General features: G+C 38.5%; 4 protein-coding genes across 6 annotated transcripts; 3 read left to right on the forward strand and 1 right to left on the reverse strand.

Moving 5' to 3' along the window:
- Positions 1-403: 403 nt before the first annotated feature.
- Positions 404-2,240, forward strand: LOC128030289 (transmembrane protein 222). 3 transcript variants are annotated; one of them, XM_052617780.1, is made up of 6 exons: positions 404-572; positions 692-776; positions 853-889; positions 973-1,069; positions 1,166-1,296; positions 1,787-2,240. In XM_052617780.1, the coding sequence occupies exons 1-6, from the start codon at positions 429-431 to the stop codon at positions 1,872-1,874; spliced, it is 582 nt and encodes a 193-aa protein (XP_052473740.1). In that variant the 5' UTR covers positions 404-428; the 3' UTR covers positions 1,875-2,240. The 3 variants fall into 3 exon arrangements, with proteins under 3 accessions (XP_052473740.1, XP_052473741.1, XP_052473739.1); XM_052617781.1 differs by having other exon boundaries at positions 853-884; XM_052617779.1 differs by having other exon boundaries at positions 408-608.
- An 860-nt stretch (positions 2,241-3,100) lies between these two features.
- Positions 3,101-6,435, forward strand: LOC128030287 (trophoblast glycoprotein). Its single transcript, XM_052617777.1, has 2 exons — positions 3,101-3,690; positions 4,571-6,435. The coding sequence occupies exons 1-2, from the start codon at positions 3,440-3,442 to the stop codon at positions 5,502-5,504; spliced, it is 1,185 nt and encodes a 394-aa protein (XP_052473737.1). The 5' UTR covers positions 3,101-3,439; the 3' UTR covers positions 5,505-6,435.
- A 689-nt stretch (positions 6,436-7,124) lies between these two features.
- On the forward strand, positions 7,125-12,193 carry LOC128030288 (keratinocyte differentiation factor 1-like). Its single transcript, XM_052617778.1, has 4 exons — positions 7,125-7,398; positions 9,220-10,262; positions 10,350-10,427; positions 11,570-12,193. The coding sequence occupies exons 2-4, from the start codon at positions 9,239-9,241 to the stop codon at positions 11,620-11,622; spliced, it is 1,155 nt and encodes a 384-aa protein (XP_052473738.1). The 5' UTR covers positions 7,125-7,398; positions 9,220-9,238; the 3' UTR covers positions 11,623-12,193.
- Positions 12,194-14,208: 2,015 nt separating this feature from the next.
- Positions 14,209-16,205, reverse strand: LOC128030291 (nuclear receptor subfamily 0 group B member 2). The gene is made up of 2 exons (XM_052617783.1): positions 15,487-16,205; positions 14,209-14,871 (listed from the first exon to the last, which is right to left on the reverse strand). The coding sequence occupies exons 1-2, from the start codon at positions 15,998-16,000 to the stop codon at positions 14,630-14,632; spliced, it is 756 nt and encodes a 251-aa protein (XP_052473743.1). The 5' UTR covers positions 16,001-16,205; the 3' UTR covers positions 14,209-14,629.
- Positions 16,206-19,707: the final 3,502 nt, after the last annotated feature.

Genomic DNA, 19,707 nt, shown 5'->3' on the forward strand with positions numbered 1-19,707 from the left:
GATTATCTGTTCATCTGTAATTTATTTCTGTGATGTGCTGCTGAATTTTATTTTTCAGGATTCACAGATGACCAGAAAGCACTAAAGGACAGTTTTTATTTGAAATAGAAATTTGCTGTAACCTTGTAAATATTTTTACTGTCACTTTTGTTTAACTGAATGCGCACTAAAAAAATAATTTTCAGAACATCATATTTTTATTATTTCCGAAGATCATGTGATACTGAAGACTGGAGTAATGATGCTGAAAATACAGAAATAAATTAAACTTTAACAGAGATTCACTTAGAAAACAGCTGTTTTACATTAGAATAATATTTCACATTTTTTACAGCATTTTTTATCTAATAAATGCATCCTCAGTGAGCAGAAGAGACCTGTATGTAATCCTATGCTAGAGTTCGGCGGCGCGTGCGTAGGCGGACGCGATGACGTCATCGCGCGCAGACTGTGATGGCGGACGTAACCGAGATAGACACAACGAAACACTTCCACGGCGGTTTCGAGAAAATCGCCAAAGAGATGAGCCGTTATCCGTTCTGCATCGTCTGGACTCCCATCCCGGTTCTGACGTGAGTCACTCGGTTCCGTCATTAAACACCTCGGAAGTACGCGAGTATTAAAGCTGAAATGAGTTCATTGGATTAAGAAAACATTGGGAAACTTCAGCTGCTGTTGTTGTTGTTTGTAGGTGGCTCCTGCCCTTCATTGGTCACATGGGCATCTGCACTTCCGCCGGCGTGATCAGAGACTTCGCAGGACCTTATTTCGTATCAGTGAGTTTATAACTGAGGATTAAAAATAGTGTTTCTACACTGATGCACTGACCTCTTCCATCTCTGTTTCCAACAGGAGGACAACATGGCGTTTGGAAAACCAACCAAGTGAGGTTAAAACTAGTGAATGTGGTTATTAATTCTGAACATATGAGACTGAAATAGTGTGTGACTGATTCAACGCTTGTTGTTGCAGGTTCTGGAAGTTGGATGGGAATAAAGTGTACGGCGACGGAGCAAACGCCTGGGATCTGGCCGTAAACCAGGCGTCCGAGGAGTACAAGACCAGGATGGTGGGGTCAAAATTAACACAACATTAAGCGTTCTTGCAAATTCTCATCCGACACTTTTGCACATTTGTACCTGACACGGATCTGTTGTGTTTGCAGCACAATCTGTGTTGTGATAACTGTCACTCTCATGTGGCCATGGCTCTGAACCTCATGCATTATGATAACAGCTCCTCCTGGAACATGCTCAACCTCTGCTTACTGTCCTTCATCCACAGCAAACACGTCAGGTGAGGTCAGGACTGAATGTCAGAGTGAATCTAAATCTGTTTTTGAATGCATGTTATCGATTCATCCATGCATTTTTTTATGCATGTTTTCTTGTAATGTTTAATCAAAACATCATACCTGGATCTTCTCTCTAGTGTCATATTACAGGATTTCTCCAGTCGTTTAGTGCTCTTAAACTTACACTGCATTCACGCTTATTGTTTGCATGCTCATACTTCAACATTGCAATGCTCGAATATGCATAAAAAACACATTGCACATGCAAGTGTTTATAAATAAATGCAATGAATTATACAAAATGAAGTATTTCTGCAAGGTTTTTTGAAGACCTTTTTAATTTAAGCAATAAAATTAAGGGAACACGGTCTTGTATTAGCAACGTTTTAAAGTAAGAAAATACAATGCTCAACAGATCTCATCATGGCAGGCTAATAAAAGGCTAATGTTTGTATCTGCACGGCTCATTCGAAGCTCTCTGTTCCTCGACAGCTTTGTGGGGTTCCTGAAAACTTGGCTGCCTTTCCTGATGCTCTGTGGGGTCGTAGTCACCATCGCCCTTGCCATCCACCTGCGATGACTGAGAGATGCTGTTTACTAATGAACATGAACTGAAATCAGGTGTCTCCATACATCTGGTGACACGAGACACACAGACTATCAGTGCCATGGTGAATAAGTGAATTACAGGGACTTTTTCCAGCACTGCATTTGATATATTTGTAATATAATCATGTCACATATGTGGATGGGGCTAAACGATTCTCCATTATTTTTCCTAGAACTACTTGCATTGAAGTCAGTTTTCATCAGTTATTTTTAATGTTCCAGCAAGAGTATATTGTTTTACATTAATGAGAGACTGTAAATTTGCTTAATTTCAGGTTCATTCCATAAGATTTTTTATGTTTACATTTATATGTACAAATAAAAAGTGTATTCATAATGTTTGTCCTTATTTTATTTGTCTTAGATATCACAATATAATAATGTAAGGAAAGAGAGCACAAACACAAGTTTCTGTGGTTTGAAATGCTAAAACAGACCGAGCGTTCTTAGTAAAGTGGCAATAGTGAAGAGAGAAGCCTGTTTCTTCCATGGGATTAAAAAAAAAAAGTATATAGTGACTGTCACAATTCTGACTTTACGTCCTGCAGTTCTGTTTTTGTTTCTGCCACATAATTAAAAATAAAAAGGTAATTGCAACCTTTTATCTTAGAATTCGGACTATTTCTTGCAATTCTGGGAAAAAAAATTTTTTTTTAATTGTGAGCTATAAACTTTTGCAAGCCGTTTCGAAAATCTTAGTTTATATCTCGCAGTTTAGATACTTTTTTTCCCTCAGAATTCTAATTTTACACTCGCAATTCTGTTTTTTTTTCTGACAAGGAATTAAAACTAAAAAGGTAATTGCAACGTTTTATCTCAGAATTCTGACTATTGCAATTTTAAAAAAAAAAAGTTACATCACAAACAATTCTGACATCTCTCAGTTCTCACTTTTACTCAGAATTCTGACTTTTTAACATTACAACATTAAAACATTCTTTTTTTTCTGCCATGGATTTAAAACTTTAAAAAGCTAAATGTGACTTAACTCACAACGCTTGACTTTTTCTTGCAAATTACACTTTATGTGAGAAAATTATTATTATTTGTTAATACCTTGGTAGAAACAAGCTTCAACTTTTCTTCCTGATGTTTTAAATCTCAGTGATTGAATTAAATGTGTTTTGTTCCTTTTCAGTGGATTTATAAAGTGAGTTCTCAAGTTCACACAGGTGTAGAGAATCACATTAACTATCAACATCATCCACTAACCGCAAACAAACAATACTGCAACACACTTCTTTCCATCAAATGTTTTCACAGAAGTGTTTGTACATCTTTCTTAACTGTTTGGGAATTTAATGCATGGCAAAGGTCAGATGAGTGATGCGGTTAACATCTTTACAAAGCAAAAGCTGCTGTATAAATGTTGCTCGTGGCCAGAGAACACACACACACTGACCCCAGTCCTGAGCTCCACCCACCTGGCTTCTGCATCTGAGATCAGGATCTCTATCTAGATGAATGTGTTGCTGAGGATCTCTTCAGCATGTGCACTTACAGCAGACGCTCCGGACCGTGAGCGCGAGCGCTTGGATGATGTCGCTGACGCTGGTCTGCGCGATGTTGTGCGTCTCCGCGTGCGTCGCGTCGTGTCCGCTGCGCTGCGAGTGTTCTGATGCTCAGCGCACGGTGCGTTGCGCGTCTGCCGCGCTCCTCCAGGTCCCCGACGCGATCCCGAGCGACGCGATCATCCTGATCATCACCGGAAACGCGATTCACAGACTCGACCACGGCGCGTTCAGCGGAATGCAGAACGTCACACACCTGAACCTGAGCAACAACGGGTGAGAACGATACTGTTAATCAACAAAACTATCATCTGCTCTCTGTCTGTCTATAGCAATAATGAGTGAGAAAATATATATTAGTAAGCAATATCTATATATGACATATCCATCCGTCTATCTCTCCCTCTGTCCATGTATCTTTTTTATATAGTGCTTTATACAATACAGATTGTGTCAAATTAGTTTTAAAGTGTCAAACAGGAAAATAGTGAGTCAATAATGCAAGAGGACAATAGAAAACAGTATTTTTTTTTCCAGTTAAAGTCAGTTGATTGATGATTCAGTGATTCATCATCCAGGTCAGCTCTCTTCAATAGTGTCTGTGCAATCAGTCAAGCGTTCCCAACTAAACAAGACAAAGAAACCAAAGCTCCATCCGTGACAGAAATGGAGAAAGCAACCAGGCTCAGTTGGGGGGCCGGTTCTCCTCTGGCCAGACGAAACCAGCATGATATGGTTTAATTCCAGCAGGTGCAGAGGTCTTGTCTGGTTTCGTGGTCTTGTGCAGATGGTTGACAACGTGATGAGGTCTCAGCTGACATTCAGGGCTGTAGAGGTCGTTGCTTGGGTAACATGTAAAGTGTGAATAGCAATGGTCCTAGTACTGAGCCTTGTGGTACACCATACTGCACTTGTGATCGATATGTTGAATTGATGACAGTGAGATAAGTAAGATTTGAATCATGACAATGCAGTTCCACTAATGCCAACATAATATTCTAGTCTATTTAAAAGAATCTATCTATCCCCATCCATCCATCCATTTTTCTGTCTGTATTTATACTCTTCCGACAGTAATATATATTTATTGATGTGCTCTGGCTGATTGGTGTATTTCACTATTTAAAATCCTCAAACGTTCTTTCTGTTCTGCCAGCATTATGGAGATCGGCTCGCACACGTTCTCCTCTCTGCTCACGCTGCGTTCTCTAATCCTGAACAACAACCCGCTGGTTCTGATCCACCCCGAGGCGTTCTCGGTGCCCGGCAGTCCTCTTCAGGAGCTCAGCCTGCGCTCGTCTCTCTATAACTACACGTCTCTGATGGACCTCATCACCGCCCTGCGCTGGGGAGAGCTTACAAACCTGCTACGCCTCGATCTGTCGGGAAACCACCTCGTCCTCTTACCCCCGGGGATGTTCGCTCCTCTTCCGAACCTGCGGCATCTGCATCTGCGCAACAACTCTCTGGTGGCCATCTACAATGGCACCTTCTCTGGCGTCGGGGAACTTCTAGAGCTGGACTTGACTGGAAACGCCTTTAGGACGATCAGCGACGAGGGTCTTCGCGAGCTGGAGCGATTCATAGGAGTGCGTCTGATGTTGGGACAGAATCCTTACGTGTGCACATGTGAAGCAAAAGAGATGGCTAACTGGCTAAACAGTTCAAAGGTCAGGGTGGGCGATGCGGACAGACTGTATTGCAAGTTCCCTGCTGCTTTGCATGACGTGTCTTTGCGGGGTCTTAGCGCGCAGGTGTTGGGGTGTTACGGTAAAGTGCACGAAGAGATTACCGACTTGTCCCTACAAACTTCCTACGTGTTTCTTGGATTAGTGCTGGGATTCGTAGGTATGGTCTTTATCTTAGTTGTCTACCTCAACCGAAAGGGTATCAAGAAATGGATCGCAGAAATATATGAAGCCTGTCAAAATGTGCTGGAAGGGTATCATCACCGTTTGGAGATGGACTCTGACCCACGACTGGGGCCTGATTCACACGGTCACCAGGGTCGGCCTCGAGTGGACCAGCGTTCGGCGCACATCTCTACTGACGCCCATATCACACAGATCCCATCCGATGTAACACTATAACTGCACAAGGAACTCATTTCTATAGAAATGTTTGTAGATACAGTATTATGTCCTGATATTTCAGTTTTTAGCGAAGTGGTGTGCTAGACATTTTCTAAATGGACCAAACCAAGGTAAATTATTAGTTGATTGGCAGATACCATTAATTAGAGAGATGTCTGACTGGTAACTGATGCAATGCCAATAAATGCATGATATAAGCTAATACAATATACAATTTAATTAGAAAACACACACTAATGCAAGAAGAGTCAACATAAAAACGAATAAAGGTTGAATTTGGGAATGTGTCGTATTACAGTAGTTTAAACAGACATAGACTCTTAAAAAAAAATTAAGATTCTTTATTGGTTTCAAAGGTTCAGTATCTTGTTGTCTTGCCAAATTTTCTAAAAGTTTCAAGGGAGCTCAAAGACGCACTGAATGACTTCTCGTGTAGATCTAACCCTATTTGACTGAACTACGGTCTCCATTATATTTCATAACCTATTCACCAGATTGAAAAGCTCCTCTCCATCACATTATTTGGTGCGGCCCACAGCATTTGCTGCTACGGATTGTGTCCTCGATATTTCGCCACGGTTGAGGAAAGGAGGGAAATGAAGGGGTGTATTGGGGGGAAGTGGGACACAGTGAAGGATTTTGGGTGTAATGTTCCCTGTGAGCACATACCGGATCTCTCTGTGTGCTTTATAGAGCTTGGAACTAATGACTGCAATTGATCAAGACCAAGACAGCCCATATTAATCTGTGTCTCTGCTTTTGGCAAAGCAGTATATTACAGCATGTTTGAAAATGTGTGTGTGTGCATATACAGTAATAACATTTAAATATAGTCTACTAAAGGAAATCTAAAATGCTTGTTTCTACATTAAGCAGTGTGAGTTTAAGAGAATGCTTTTCAGAAATCTACATAAAATGTTGTATTTGGGGCTCCTACTTCCTTTTTTCCATTACATTTCATTTGATAAGGATTTTTTTCCCTCTAGAATATAAATGCTTTACAGCTGAGCAAGTAGAAACATTTATATTTAAAATTTATATTACTTTTTTTTTAAGATTGATATTACTTTTCAGACCTGAGAATCACAATTGTAATTAATCCCCCTGATATTGTTTCTCAGGTTTCAATTATTGTAGAAATCCTGTTTTTTTTTTCACATTACATTTAACTCAGGATTTTTTAAACAATGAATATGTATTTATTCTAATGTGCGTTTATTCTTCACACAGCATCCATATTTATCTATTTAAAACGACTCTTTACTTAACGAAATTTATATATATATATATATATATATATATATATATATACACACACACACACACACACACAGAGAGAGAGATAAGAATCACTGACGTTGGATCAAGAGAACCTTTTAGAATTGTGAACCTATTAAAATGTTTTTGAGATTGGTGCATGACCAATACCTCATATTTAGTTTGTAGTCATAAACAGGAATAACACTTTTTCCCAAAACACTGGCAATATTATATCAATGTTTTATGTGATTTATGGAAAAGGTAAAGTAAACAAACAAAAGGCATTTAGGAGGTTTAAGCAGCACATCCGTTTCAAGGGTGTGACGTCACTGCTTACCTGCAAGTGGGCGTTGGATTTACCTGTAGCCGCAGGTAAAATACGGCACGGCGGGGCGAAGGAGCGAATCTCACCGATCAAAGCTTCAGTGTGAGCCGGATCTGAAAGCGCGTGTCGCGCGACGAAATCGAAACGTTTGACCCGTTTCCAGTAAGTCAATCCAAACAAAGATCGATGAAGTGGAGGTTATAACGCATCAAAGGTGAAAATACTTCACACTCGGGCTACTTCCGCGATCTTGAAGAGCTAGAAGTTGCTCTCCAAACACCTGAAGATTTGATCCGAGCCTATGCGGTAAGTGACACCTTGACAAACCATCCTCTCTGGACTCGAGTCACTATGATCCTCAATCAATGGATCGGATGCGTGCTCATTTATCCGCTTGCATTGGGTGTAAAGGGACTTTCCAAAGAATTGTAGCCATAAATAATTATGTTCTGGTACAGCCATAGAGACGAGTAAAGCTAGAGGCTGTTAAAACAGACTAATGAAGCATCTGATATTGTTTGGACAGATAAACTGCATTTTGCCAATACACATGTTCCATCTGCTAAATGGTGGGAATAAAGTTTATTGGGGTGGCCAGAGCGCACTTTACAGGCCTGACTAAACTGTAGACTGATAATGAACAGAAAACAATAACCAGTCCTTACGGATGTATTCTGAGTACTTCGTTCTCATCCACTTGATGCACAAGAATGTCCTCAAACTATCTGTTGGGTGATGACAAATGACAATACTTATCTATATCAGGCATTCACAGGACGGATGTCATGTCGCTTTCTAAGAATTTGTGACCGATTTCATCGAAAACGAAGAACGCAATCCTTGAGTCAAACACTGACTAGATGAAAGCTGAAGTCAGAAGGGAGTGTATTTAAAAACACATGTAATGAACTGTAAAGATGACACATGTAATGATGAACTTTTAGCCTTTAGTTAAAATTGAGTGTTTACTATATTGTCCTTTTGGATTGAGACACTGTTTTCCAATTTTGAGGTTGCTTTGACACAATCTGTATTCTTAAAAGTGCTATATAAATAAAGGCGACTTGTAGAAATTAATAACAAGATGATTGAGTAATTCCTGCCCACCAAAGAAAACCATCTTTACTGAATTGAAACGTCACACTCTTAAAAATAAAAGTTATTCATTGGCATATCTGGTTCCACGACGAACCTTTAACATCCATGTAATCCTTCCAAAGCACAAAAGGCTCTTTAAAGTAGAAAAAGGTTCTCTGGAGAACACAAATTGTCTCTTTTATGGTATACCTGAGAAAACCCACTTTTTGAACCTTTATTTTTAGGAGTGTAACCAGAGCTACAGAAGATTCAGCTTATCATTTTTAATGTGTAATATTACGACCCGGATATGGTTGTGCTGATATAAAGTGTGGTGTCCCATACTCTGAATTAGTACTCGAAGCCACAACCTTTGGGTTACCACTCTCTCACCATTATAGGCCACGACTGTTTAACAGTCCATTTCATTATTTGATTTCACCATAATCATTGCACGGTTATGTTTTTTTTTGTCGTTGTTATATCTCCAGGCTTGAGGAAGTCATTGTGCAATATCTCAGAAATCTGAGGCCTGTTTAACTCTTTGACTCTTATGTATATTCACTAAACATTAGTCATTTTTCTTAGCAGTCATTGTTTATAATGAACCTTTTGGCATTTTTTTTAAATCTGTAACAAGGCCTGTTTCACACATCATCAGAGTTATCGAAACACCATACATATGTATTTACATATGTCATAAATTATAAAATGATTAGGAGAATTGCCAGATTTACTGAAGTATTAAGTGCTGTTTGTCTGTTTCTGCGCATTTAACTTGGATCAAACCTGACAGGCGTCTTTTAATTGTCATTTTATGTTACTCCATAAAAGCCTAAATTGCAAATAATGCATTACAATGTTCTGCAAAAACAGGCTCAGCACATTTCTACATGCTGGTACAATTGCTCTGCTTTATGTGTGCAGTGTGAACTTGAATGTTAATACTGGCTCTGTTTATGTTAGTTGCGTAAAATGTGACAATGCTTCAATTTGTGAGCTATTTCAGTTCTTTAAATCTGCATTATCATCCGTCCCATGTTCCTGCAGGTCGTGTATGTGGTGAGTTATGCCTGGCAACAGCACAGGAACGCATCACAAGACGCGTCCTTATGGCTCAAGCCGCTCTAGAGCCGATGGCTACAGGCAAAGCCGGACCTACTCCAGGGACAGCAGCACCAGTCAGGAGACCTGCAAGGAGAACTACAGCGAGCAACCTTGTAGCACAGACTCGCAGTTCCCTTGTAAAACCCATCCTCACTATGCCAATGGACGAGGCTCAGAATCCCTGGGCTTTATCCCAGGCTCCGCTGACTCTCCTCAAGGTACGCAAGCATGCGGCTCATGCGCTTCTCTAGGCTGGAGTGGTTGCAAAGCTGTGGTGTGCTGCATTCTCACCTGTGGGCTTTATGGGTCTCGCAAACCTTGCTTGCCGCCCAACGAGAGCTCCACTGACAACCCTTTAAAAGCTGAGCCAGAACCGAAGAAGAGCAATGGATTGGCTCTGTCCAATCCCACGTGCGGCGTAAGCCTCGAAGCGAGCAAATCAAAGCCGTTGCGAAGCTCTGAAAGCTTCAGGTACGGCGACGTTTATTTTGCTGGAAAGAAAGTGGAGTACCCTGTCAACTCAGACGCGCCTCCACGACGGACCCGAACGACTGGAAAGGGCGACAACAGCCAGCGTCCCAGCAGCACCACCAGTATCTACTCAAGGGAGGATTTGGATCTAGACGACCTGGATGACGGTGGCACTGACATCGACTCGCTAATCACTAAAAAGCTTCTGGAACTTTATAAAATGCACCAGATTGAGCAGCTGGCCAAATGCACGTCCGAAGTGTCCTTCTCTCGGAAAACCATCGAGATCAGCGACCTGATCAACAGCATCGCTCAGGACTACAACTTGGAGGAGCAGGAAGCCGAGTGTCGGCTGGTGCACGGCGTCATACGCATCAGCACCCGCAACAAGTCCTCGAAGGGTTACAGAAGCAAAGACTATAAATCGCACGATGCAATACAGAATACTTATGTGAGGAGGGATGGCACGCTGCCGGACAGTGGGAACGAGACCATGACCTTCACCTTTAGTGATGGTGAGTGCTGTGGATAAGAGTATCAGTAGGGCACGATGACGTTTCAATGTTTTGTTTTTTTTTTACGCTATTTCTCTTTCCCTCAAGGAGAACCCGAGGTGCTAGTGTCAGAACTGACACCGTCAGATGAGCTCGCCCGAAAGATGAGAGGCCACAGCGGGAAAAGTAAGTGTCTTGCTTATTGCTTCTTATACTTTCTGGATGGCCTGATGGGAAAATATTATTATACTGGCAGTCCATGGTGCAGTGTTAACCCTAACCGTGGTGGAATTGCAGCCTGAGGATGGCGTATTCTTTTATCAATGCTCTTTTATAATGATTCTGTTCCCAAATGTTTTCTTTACTTTTGAATTTGGAATCCCTTCCTTTGATCTACGCCCCCCCAAATAATTAAGTCCTCTCCGTAAACTGTAGTCGCAGCTTCTGACAGTGAACACTGAAGCTTCTCATCTCACTTTACAAACGTTCTTGAGGGGCTTTGGCTCGCCTCCGAGCAGTTTATTCACAATTCCACCATATCAGATCACATCTACCCTTCCTCACATAATAGTGGTAGTCTAATTATGTAGCCTAACTTGTCTGAAGGTCTCGCTTTTCTGGCACTGTGGGATCCTTCTATGCTAGAGACGTGTGTAAATGTAGGGTGTCGCTTTACAAATCTATACTGAAGAAAGTTTTTGCCTAAAATTGTAGTTCAGTGCTGTTGATGGCTTGGCGAATATTTGCAGGCGAAAAAAGCGGGACCAAATGTGACAAAATACTATGAATGGGATATCGTAATAATAACAACGATGAAATAAAAATCCAACGTAAACATGTCAACCCTGAATCATCTTATATTGAAATTAAGTTTTATACAAAACTAGCTGAGTAAATATTCTTCGGAGTAAACTGTCTTTTGTGGCTGTAGGAATGTATTTGATCACATGAGCATCAAATCAATTCTCTTAATCTCTGGAAGTGGTTAAAAGTGGACAAGCTTAAAACTTTGGGAACCGTAGCATAGTCCCACTTATGATTGGATTGATCAAAACATATCTTAACACCAAGTGTAAACTAAAAGCCTAAGTTATCAATCTCCACCCGCACAGCGGTCACTGCCAAATTAAGAGTCTTGCCATTGGTCAGCACTGCGACTATGAAAAAATACACATAGGGAATTTTCTTTGCCAGGTCCATTGCCTATTCAATTTCACTTATTATACATGACTGTTCCTTTATTTACAATATTTGTTAAATGCAGAGTTGCAAGAGGTTTGAAGTCCATGTATAAATTGCTAAAATCCACATGTTCTTTCCCTTCACAGATTACTACTCGAGCTCGGCTACAGACTCATCAGGGGCTCCGCTTTTACGCTAACACTCCAGCTGTTCCCTCTCAATTATTACTGCCTATCTAGTGTTCATCTCTGTCAATGTGTTCCTCTCATATTTCAGTGAAAGCATTTATTATGCTATGGACAGATTTTATTTGACAGAATGCCCAAAGACTTCTGTCATGAGTGTAATGTTAAACAAAGGAGCCTGTTGCAAAAAAACCAATGGTTTCCTACTGCCCTCGTAAGAAGCCATGTGAACAGTTACATAATGATGGAAATGTTTCCTGACCAAGCCATTGGCATCAGAGGGCGTCTAAGTATTGCTTCTAATTATACTTTTAGAGACAAGAGACACTGCTGTCATCCTAAATGGTGATGTATCTAGTAAACATGCATGTATTCAGCAGTGATTAATAGCAACAACAAGACTTAAACTAGTTGTCACTGAACTATGTTTAAACCATTTAATGTTGTTTTGGGACTGTTTGCCGTCAGCCACCTCTGTATGGTGCAACGTCAGTTTTGAAATACATTGTATATATATTTTTATTGTATTTTTTGCAATTTTTTTGTATTGAAATAAAAAGGGAGTTTCCTCTCATTTTCTATTTTTATTGATTACTGTATTAATTTAAACTGTATGCACCATTTTGTCATCACACCGGCTGTTTTGTTTCAGAAAACGATTGTAGTCCTGTATCGCATAGAACATATTTACACTCATACGTGTTTACCACAGAAAATTTCTCTTTACCGCGTAGCATTTTTCTCTGAAAACTGCATTGGTGTCCGCCTCCTCCCTCGGCTTCCCTCAGGTCACTGTGCTATGAACTTGTTTGGCTGGTTTGACAATAGAAAGGAAATAAAATCCTAGTGTTTGTTGGAGTTGCACATTTCGGAGGAGGGACAAACTACAGATAAAATTCCCCTCACAACTGTCCTCTTTTTTTTTTACCCTTCTGTATAACTAGCTGCTCTGTTTTATTAGTCAAGCTAATTTGGTCATATCCAACATATAGTTTTTAAGGATTAATTGGAAGTTACCAATCATTAAATGGTTTTGTTGTTTTAACATGGGCGTGCTAGCATTTTGTTGTCTTGCTTTAGGATTGTAAACCATTTCGGACTCAATTGCATCTTTCTTAACTAATGGTTTGGTTAGAGAAGCAAAGGTAAAAAAATTTTTTTACTAAACTGATACCATAGTAAAAGTCCTATCACTGCGATGTAGTAGTGAACTACCGTTTCAAATGGTTATCGTTTTAAAATGCATCATTTCATGTACTATATTTTAAACAAGGCCGTAGGCTTCAGAAACTTACTCAAAATGGCTTTTTTGTTTGTGTTGGTCTTAATCATCACAAGAGGGCACTATAGTACACACTATCCAGAAAGGAACCCAAACCTGGAGCCACTGATCCAAGACCAGCTATGAGTTATGTTTTCTTGTGTATATGGTCAGTCCTGACATTATAATATTATGCCTTTGTCATTAGTTTTGTTTCTGCACAAATCTGTTGATCAGGCATTATTGTATAGTGTTTGTAAAGAAAATGTCCAATCTTGGTATACAGTCCATATTGCATAGCATACTAGCATGCTACTAGCATACTATGCTCATTGCAACTCAAATGTGGATAAAAATGCTAATGAACGATTTTTTCTCCATGCATGCAATGTTCATGATAGCAACAAATTGCACATGCTATTTAAAAAAAAAAAAAAAAAAAAAAAAATTCTAAAATGTCTATGTTTTGGCATTGTTTTTCTGCTGAGTTGCTCTCTTAGTATCCTTACACATTATATTACTTTGACCATTCCCTTTATATCCCACCTGTTCCACTATTAGTATGAAAACAATGGAAAACAAAGCCAAAACCTGGACATTTTAGGCAATTTAAGTCTTGGAAAAGAGATGTATGATCACCCAGTATATCACTAACATATGCCACTCAATATATATCCTGACATCATTAAAGTGCAACTATTTAAGCAGCAAATAAACTGAATTTCTTGTAAGTCACTTGCAGAGCAATCATCTGCTATTAAAAACAAATATGCAGGGACATAATGTGGAGACCATGCACTGACCCGGTAGTGTCTCCGTCAGACTTCCTCTCGGTACACAATGTACTGTAGCCGCAAACACAACTTGTTTTATTACAATTATGCAATTTGGCCTTCTTTTAGAAACAAACACGTGACACTGACAAAGCATGAGGCTGTGTTTGCAATGTTTTGGCACGGCTAATGTTGGAAAGAAATACTTGTTTACTAATTACTGAATATCATGTAACGCCAACAAAAAGCTTTTCTAGCAATTCTGGTGAGTCATTTATGCACAGGATACATATATACTGAAGAAATACTATATTCAGGTGTATTTCATCACAATAGCTATACTAATAGCTAGATCTATTGTTTTAGCATTTCAAACTATATATAATAGTGTGTTTGTGCAGCTTTCCCTACAGAAAACAACATTTGCCTTGATCTTCGCTTTGATAATGACGTTTACACATTTTTAAAATTTAATTCAAATGTCCAAATAATTTTTTGGGGGATGGCGTACATTGGTTAAATAGTTTTCGGGCTTCTCTTGTCTGGAAAAAACATCAGTGAGAGAATTGTTTAGATTATAAAATTAGTATAGTATTTATAAAACAGTTATACAGAAGTACAAGACAAACACACAAGTCAAACAAACATGTGAAAAAAAAAAAAAAAGATTTAAATGCGGTATATTTATGAACATACAAATGTTTTCCTTTAACTTTCTCACAGAGACAATACACGAACCTCCCGTAGGTGCAACAAAGGGCAACAATCAGTAAATCACAAACTTGTGACCTAAATACCATTACAAAGGTGCAGTAATTTCATTAAACTGTGTAAACAATAAAGATGTGCTGAAGACTGTAACTTGTCAAATATATCAGACGTAACCCTTTTCATCCAGCGATCGCACCTCAGTTTTCCCATGAACACTGGAGAAGATAAAGCTCTAGGGAAAGTTCGAATTCAAGCAGTCGGTGAGTCTTTGGGTCACTACCTCGAGAAAAGCATGTCGATCAACAAGTCCAGCAGATCTGCCTGACCGATGACCGGCCGAAAGAAGAGCTCTGTGATGAGGCTCGGAGTGACGGTCTTTAAAGAGGACGCGGTGAGGAGGATTCGGGCAAAGCGCCCTCGATCCTCTGGATGAAGAGGGACAAGGACCTCCTTGAGAGCATGCTGAGCTTCATACTGCAGACCCTCGATGAACAGAGACGCCTTCAGACCCGGCACATCTACAGAGAGACAATAACAGGTGAGTGCATCGGAAAATATATGGCTAAATGCGTACATTTTTGGTAAAAATGACAGATAAATATAAATAGATAGATAGAAAATTCTAAATATATTATTTAAATTAATGTTAATTTTTTTACAACTAAATTAAAATGGCATTTTTTATTTAATTATTTTAAATATATTTTAATAAAATAAAATATTTATACATTAAAAGTAATTATTTATTACATTAAATGGATATAATATTTTTTAAATTATTAAATCATTTAATATAAATAAATATATTTACATATACATCTATATATATATATATATATATATATATATTCAGATTAAATTACAATTTGTATATATGAATTTTTTTGTAAAAAAAAAATAATTATTTAAATGATCAATCTTATTAAAATTATAGTAATTTATACATTTAATTAATAACTTTGGAATAAATTAATTGTAAATAATTAAATCTATTTTAATAAACTTGAGTTAGAAAAACAGTGTTAATAAAATATTAATTTATTTATATTAAAAACATTTTTTATTTTTTTATGTAATATTTGTAACCACATATGTTTTAATGTGCAACAAAATGTTGGTTTTGGAGACCGTACCTGGATTGAAGATCACGGTGCCTTTCAGATAAGCATACTCCTTGGGGCTTAAATCCAGACTCCAGAACTTCTTGAGAACTTCTTTGAGCGTCTGTGCGCCGGCCAGCGTGGGCTGCTCTGGATCGGAGCTCGCCGTCTCTCGGCCGTTGAGCAGGATTCTCTTCAGCATGCTCGGAGCCGGAGAGTCGTGGACCTCGAATCGAACCCGGTCCTGAGCCAGACCCAGAATGAAGAGCGGAGCCCAGCAGTTCTGCAGCAGAGACAGCTGGTCTTTAGGAGGCAGCTGCTGGAACGCAGGCAAACTCTTCATGAAGTGCACGGTCTTCACCAGCACGTCTGAAGCCACCTGACACGTCTCGCTGGGAGTCTTCAGACAAACCGTCCTGCGCTTCTCACAGTGGCACGTCTGAGGAACCCGCTTGTAGCTCGGCTCGCTCGGAGTCGACCCGCCTCGGCTGAGGATGTTGAAGAGGATGGCGTTCGACTGTCCGATACCGTCGCATTCGCAATCCATGTCGTCACCAGATACGTGCAATCGTCTAGAACTCAACCCTCATGTAGACTGAAAGCTGTGAGAGACTCGCATCTGTCTCTGAAACGGCTCTTTATAACAAGCATTCATGTGGTCGAACTCCTGAACCTTGACCTGTCAATCTACATCTACTGTGAACACAACAACTGTTTAGCAATTGGGTAAACGGAGATAAGACAGTATAAGGGAAATACTGGAGGTGAGGCAATATAATCTCTGCTGGAGTCATTACACCAGGCCGTACCAAGCGACCAAGGACTCCTCAAGTACTCATTATATGGTCCCTATCATTACAGGCGAGCCTATAAACCTACAAACAGACGAATCCAGAACGGTGAAAGGTGAATGACCCTTGAGGAGGGGAAGGATGACGACGTTATTTCATCAGCTCAAAATCAGAGCTGGAGATTATGCAAACATTCACCCAAAAATTTAAACAATGTCATTAAAAAAAAAAAAAAACATATCATTCCAAAGCTAAAAAGAAGATATTTTGAGAAAGCTCTCTGCGTTTTTTGTCCCACAGTTCTTCAAAATATCTTGGTGTTCCACTGAAGAAAGTAAATCACACAGGTTTGAAACCAGAGTAAATTATATACTTACAGGTAAACAGGTTAAAAATATTATTAAACAGAGAAAATCCAAAGCCTGAAAGTATGTGGCAGAAGTTTATTTATATAATAAAGATTTCCTCTTCCATTATATTTACTATCTATACTATATTTCTCTCATTTTAAAAGTAGCTGTGTGTTCTAACGATCGATATAAGTGGTGTATTACTATATCTTTAATATTTTCCTAGTCACTGTGAGTTTGATGATGCACCAGCGGATGTTTATTTGTCTGTTTGGGAATCTACAATTTGTTAAACATAGATCTGAACCTAAACTGTACTTTAATGTGTCACATCCAAAGTCCCTGTAAAACTGTTACCATCCAAAATATTTATTAAACATTGGTGTTTCATTAATATTGTTGGTGTACTGTAATATATATATATATATATATATATATATATATATATATATATATATATATATATATATATATTGAGGATGCAACTTGTAGCTAAATAAAACAAATTATTGGAGTAAGTTTGAAATATTTCAAAATTGTACTTTTAATTTGATGTTATTTGCGGTTTCTTGGTACATTTATTTCCAATTTCTGAGTAATAAAATTGCTTCTACACCATTTTTTGTGTGATTTCTGACAGCAATAAGAATAACAGTGATTTTACCACGGTAAAGAGCGTTCCCAAAAACAACCCTGAGATCGACCTTCTGGTTTTGTTTGCCTTTTACTGTTTTCTTGTTTTCAGCAGAAAACAAATAAAACATTTATCTAAAGAAAATCAGATAAATTGACATCTGACTGACTGAAAAACTGACGCAATTAAACTCTTGAATTATATGCAAATTAATGCACAAACAAGGGTGTGACTGAAACTGTAATGTGATCAACAAAATTAACCAACGCCATAAACCATCCATCAACCGGAATCAATTCAGAATTTAAAAAAGTGTTCTTGTTTTTCAGTAGCGTCACGATCATGTGCGGCTTTATTATCGCAGCAGTGCCTAGCACAGAGAACTAAACCAGATAAGATAATTACTATATTGCTTTCAATCAAATCAACAAGTAGCTACTTGAGTAATCCCACTTACATTTCCATTATGAATATTATGTTCTCCGCAGACTATCTACAGGAAATAGTTCCATCATTTTTGTTGTTAACGTAAATTATTCTTCTGGTTTTAAAACCAATATTAAATAATAACCAGTATGGCAGAAACAACATACGGTCTCTATATAATTGTCATCGTTATTTACTATATTCCTTGTGCAGTTCAGCAGAATGATGATGAAGATGATGATGCTGTTTTATAGTGAACATGCACTTCTTCAGGATCAGAACGTCTGGGGTTAGATCGCACGAATCAGTGTCTGAATCATAGTGATTTAATAACGGGTTGTAAATGGGTTTGATAAGCCCGAGTTTACTGAAGGTCGAGACAGTCCGAGACAGACACTGAGGACACCACCTTATCACCAACACGATAGTAAAAAAAAAAACTCATGCCAGACAAACGAAACGAGAAAACAACTGCTCCAAATGACCATGCACTCATTTTAGAAATGACTAAATGTTTAATATCATGCATGCATAATAATCGAATATGAAGTGTTGATTTAAAATGTAAGGATTTTATTTTGACTTTTCTTTATTTGAAGCATAAACATTTAATTTAGTTTCAGTTTCTCAGGAAACCAAACTTCTAATGTCATTTAGAATTGCTAGTAAATCATCTTAATTTCAATACATTTGGATATTGACAAAAATAATGGATGTTGTTTCAATACATGCAACATTAAATGTCACTTTCTGCTCTTAATATATAATATATCTTATCAGTAGAAAATGATGTGTTCCTTGAGGTCCTAAAAAGTACACAGTGTGATGTGTTTGAGGTGTGTTTGATTAGGGACACGTCCAACATGTGCAGTGTTGGTGGAACTACAGGAACAGTGAGAAAACACTGCTGTCAACAACACGAAAAAGCCAAGAGCTTTTATAACACTGTATAATCATCATATAAGCCTAATCCAAATATGCAGAGGTTAATGAACTGATATACAGGCCTACAAAAACATCTAACCTGAACACACATTCTGATCTACATGATTTCCCACAGAGGTTTTAAATCATTAAGATCTTCTACAACTTGCACAAGCAACTGAATGATTTTATCTCATCCGTGCAAGTTGTTGTTTAGGGTTGGATATTCATTGGTAAATCAATGGCAAAACATTGCAAAACTATTCAAACATGTTGACAAGACAGATGTGTGTGTGTGTGTGTGTGTGTGTGTTTGCGTGCATGCATGTGCATTTATGTATTGTAGACTCTTAATACATTTAATTTATTAATTCTAAAAGGTGGGTTTGTTTTTTGACTGTTTGAAAGACTACATTTAACCACTTTGACAAATTCAAGAATTTACACTATTATTATTATTTTCAGTTTATTTTGTACTGCACCCATTGGTGACCTTAATATTCCACTCTAGTCTTATCAACAGGACGTGATTCATGTTTCTCAATGACAGCATCACCAATCTATTTATATTTCAGCTTTTATGACGCTCATAAGAATGACTGAGCTGTAAAGTTGAAGGCCAGGTTAAGATCGTTTAGTTTTCTTTCGGTTGGTCCACCTGATTAACCTGTTTTCCTGTCAGTATAAGATGAGTAACTATCAGGGGTTTTCACTTAAAGGCCTTATAATAACAACAAAAAAGCGAGATATCGATGATTTAGCTCAATTATGTCGAGTTTTAACCAACACCGCCGCGTTACGAATAACGCGAATCCACTCGATTCAAATCCGCCTTAGAATACAAACACACGCTGGTATTCTGACCTAAAGTTCATATTAACGTCCTAAAACATAAAAACATACGCGTTTTCAACTTAGTAAGAGTAACTGTATCCAACTCACCAAATAAGATGCGTGATGACACGGAAGTAAAGGTTTTAATATCTGACTGAATATACGCGCGCTCGAAGTTCGCGCCTAAAAACTGAACGCGAATCCTAACGGTCGACTCGTCTTTATAATTAATTAGATATTTATTTTTTAAACATAAATAAAATTGGTCTATGTGCTTCTCTTTTTCATAAATATC

Source organism: Carassius gibelio, chromosome A16 (genome assembly GCF_023724105.1).
Source record: "Carassius gibelio isolate Cgi1373 ecotype wild population from Czech Republic chromosome A16, carGib1.2-hapl.c, whole genome shotgun sequence".
In the NCBI taxonomy this organism is placed as follows: domain Eukaryota; kingdom Metazoa; phylum Chordata; class Actinopteri; order Cypriniformes; family Cyprinidae; genus Carassius; species Carassius gibelio.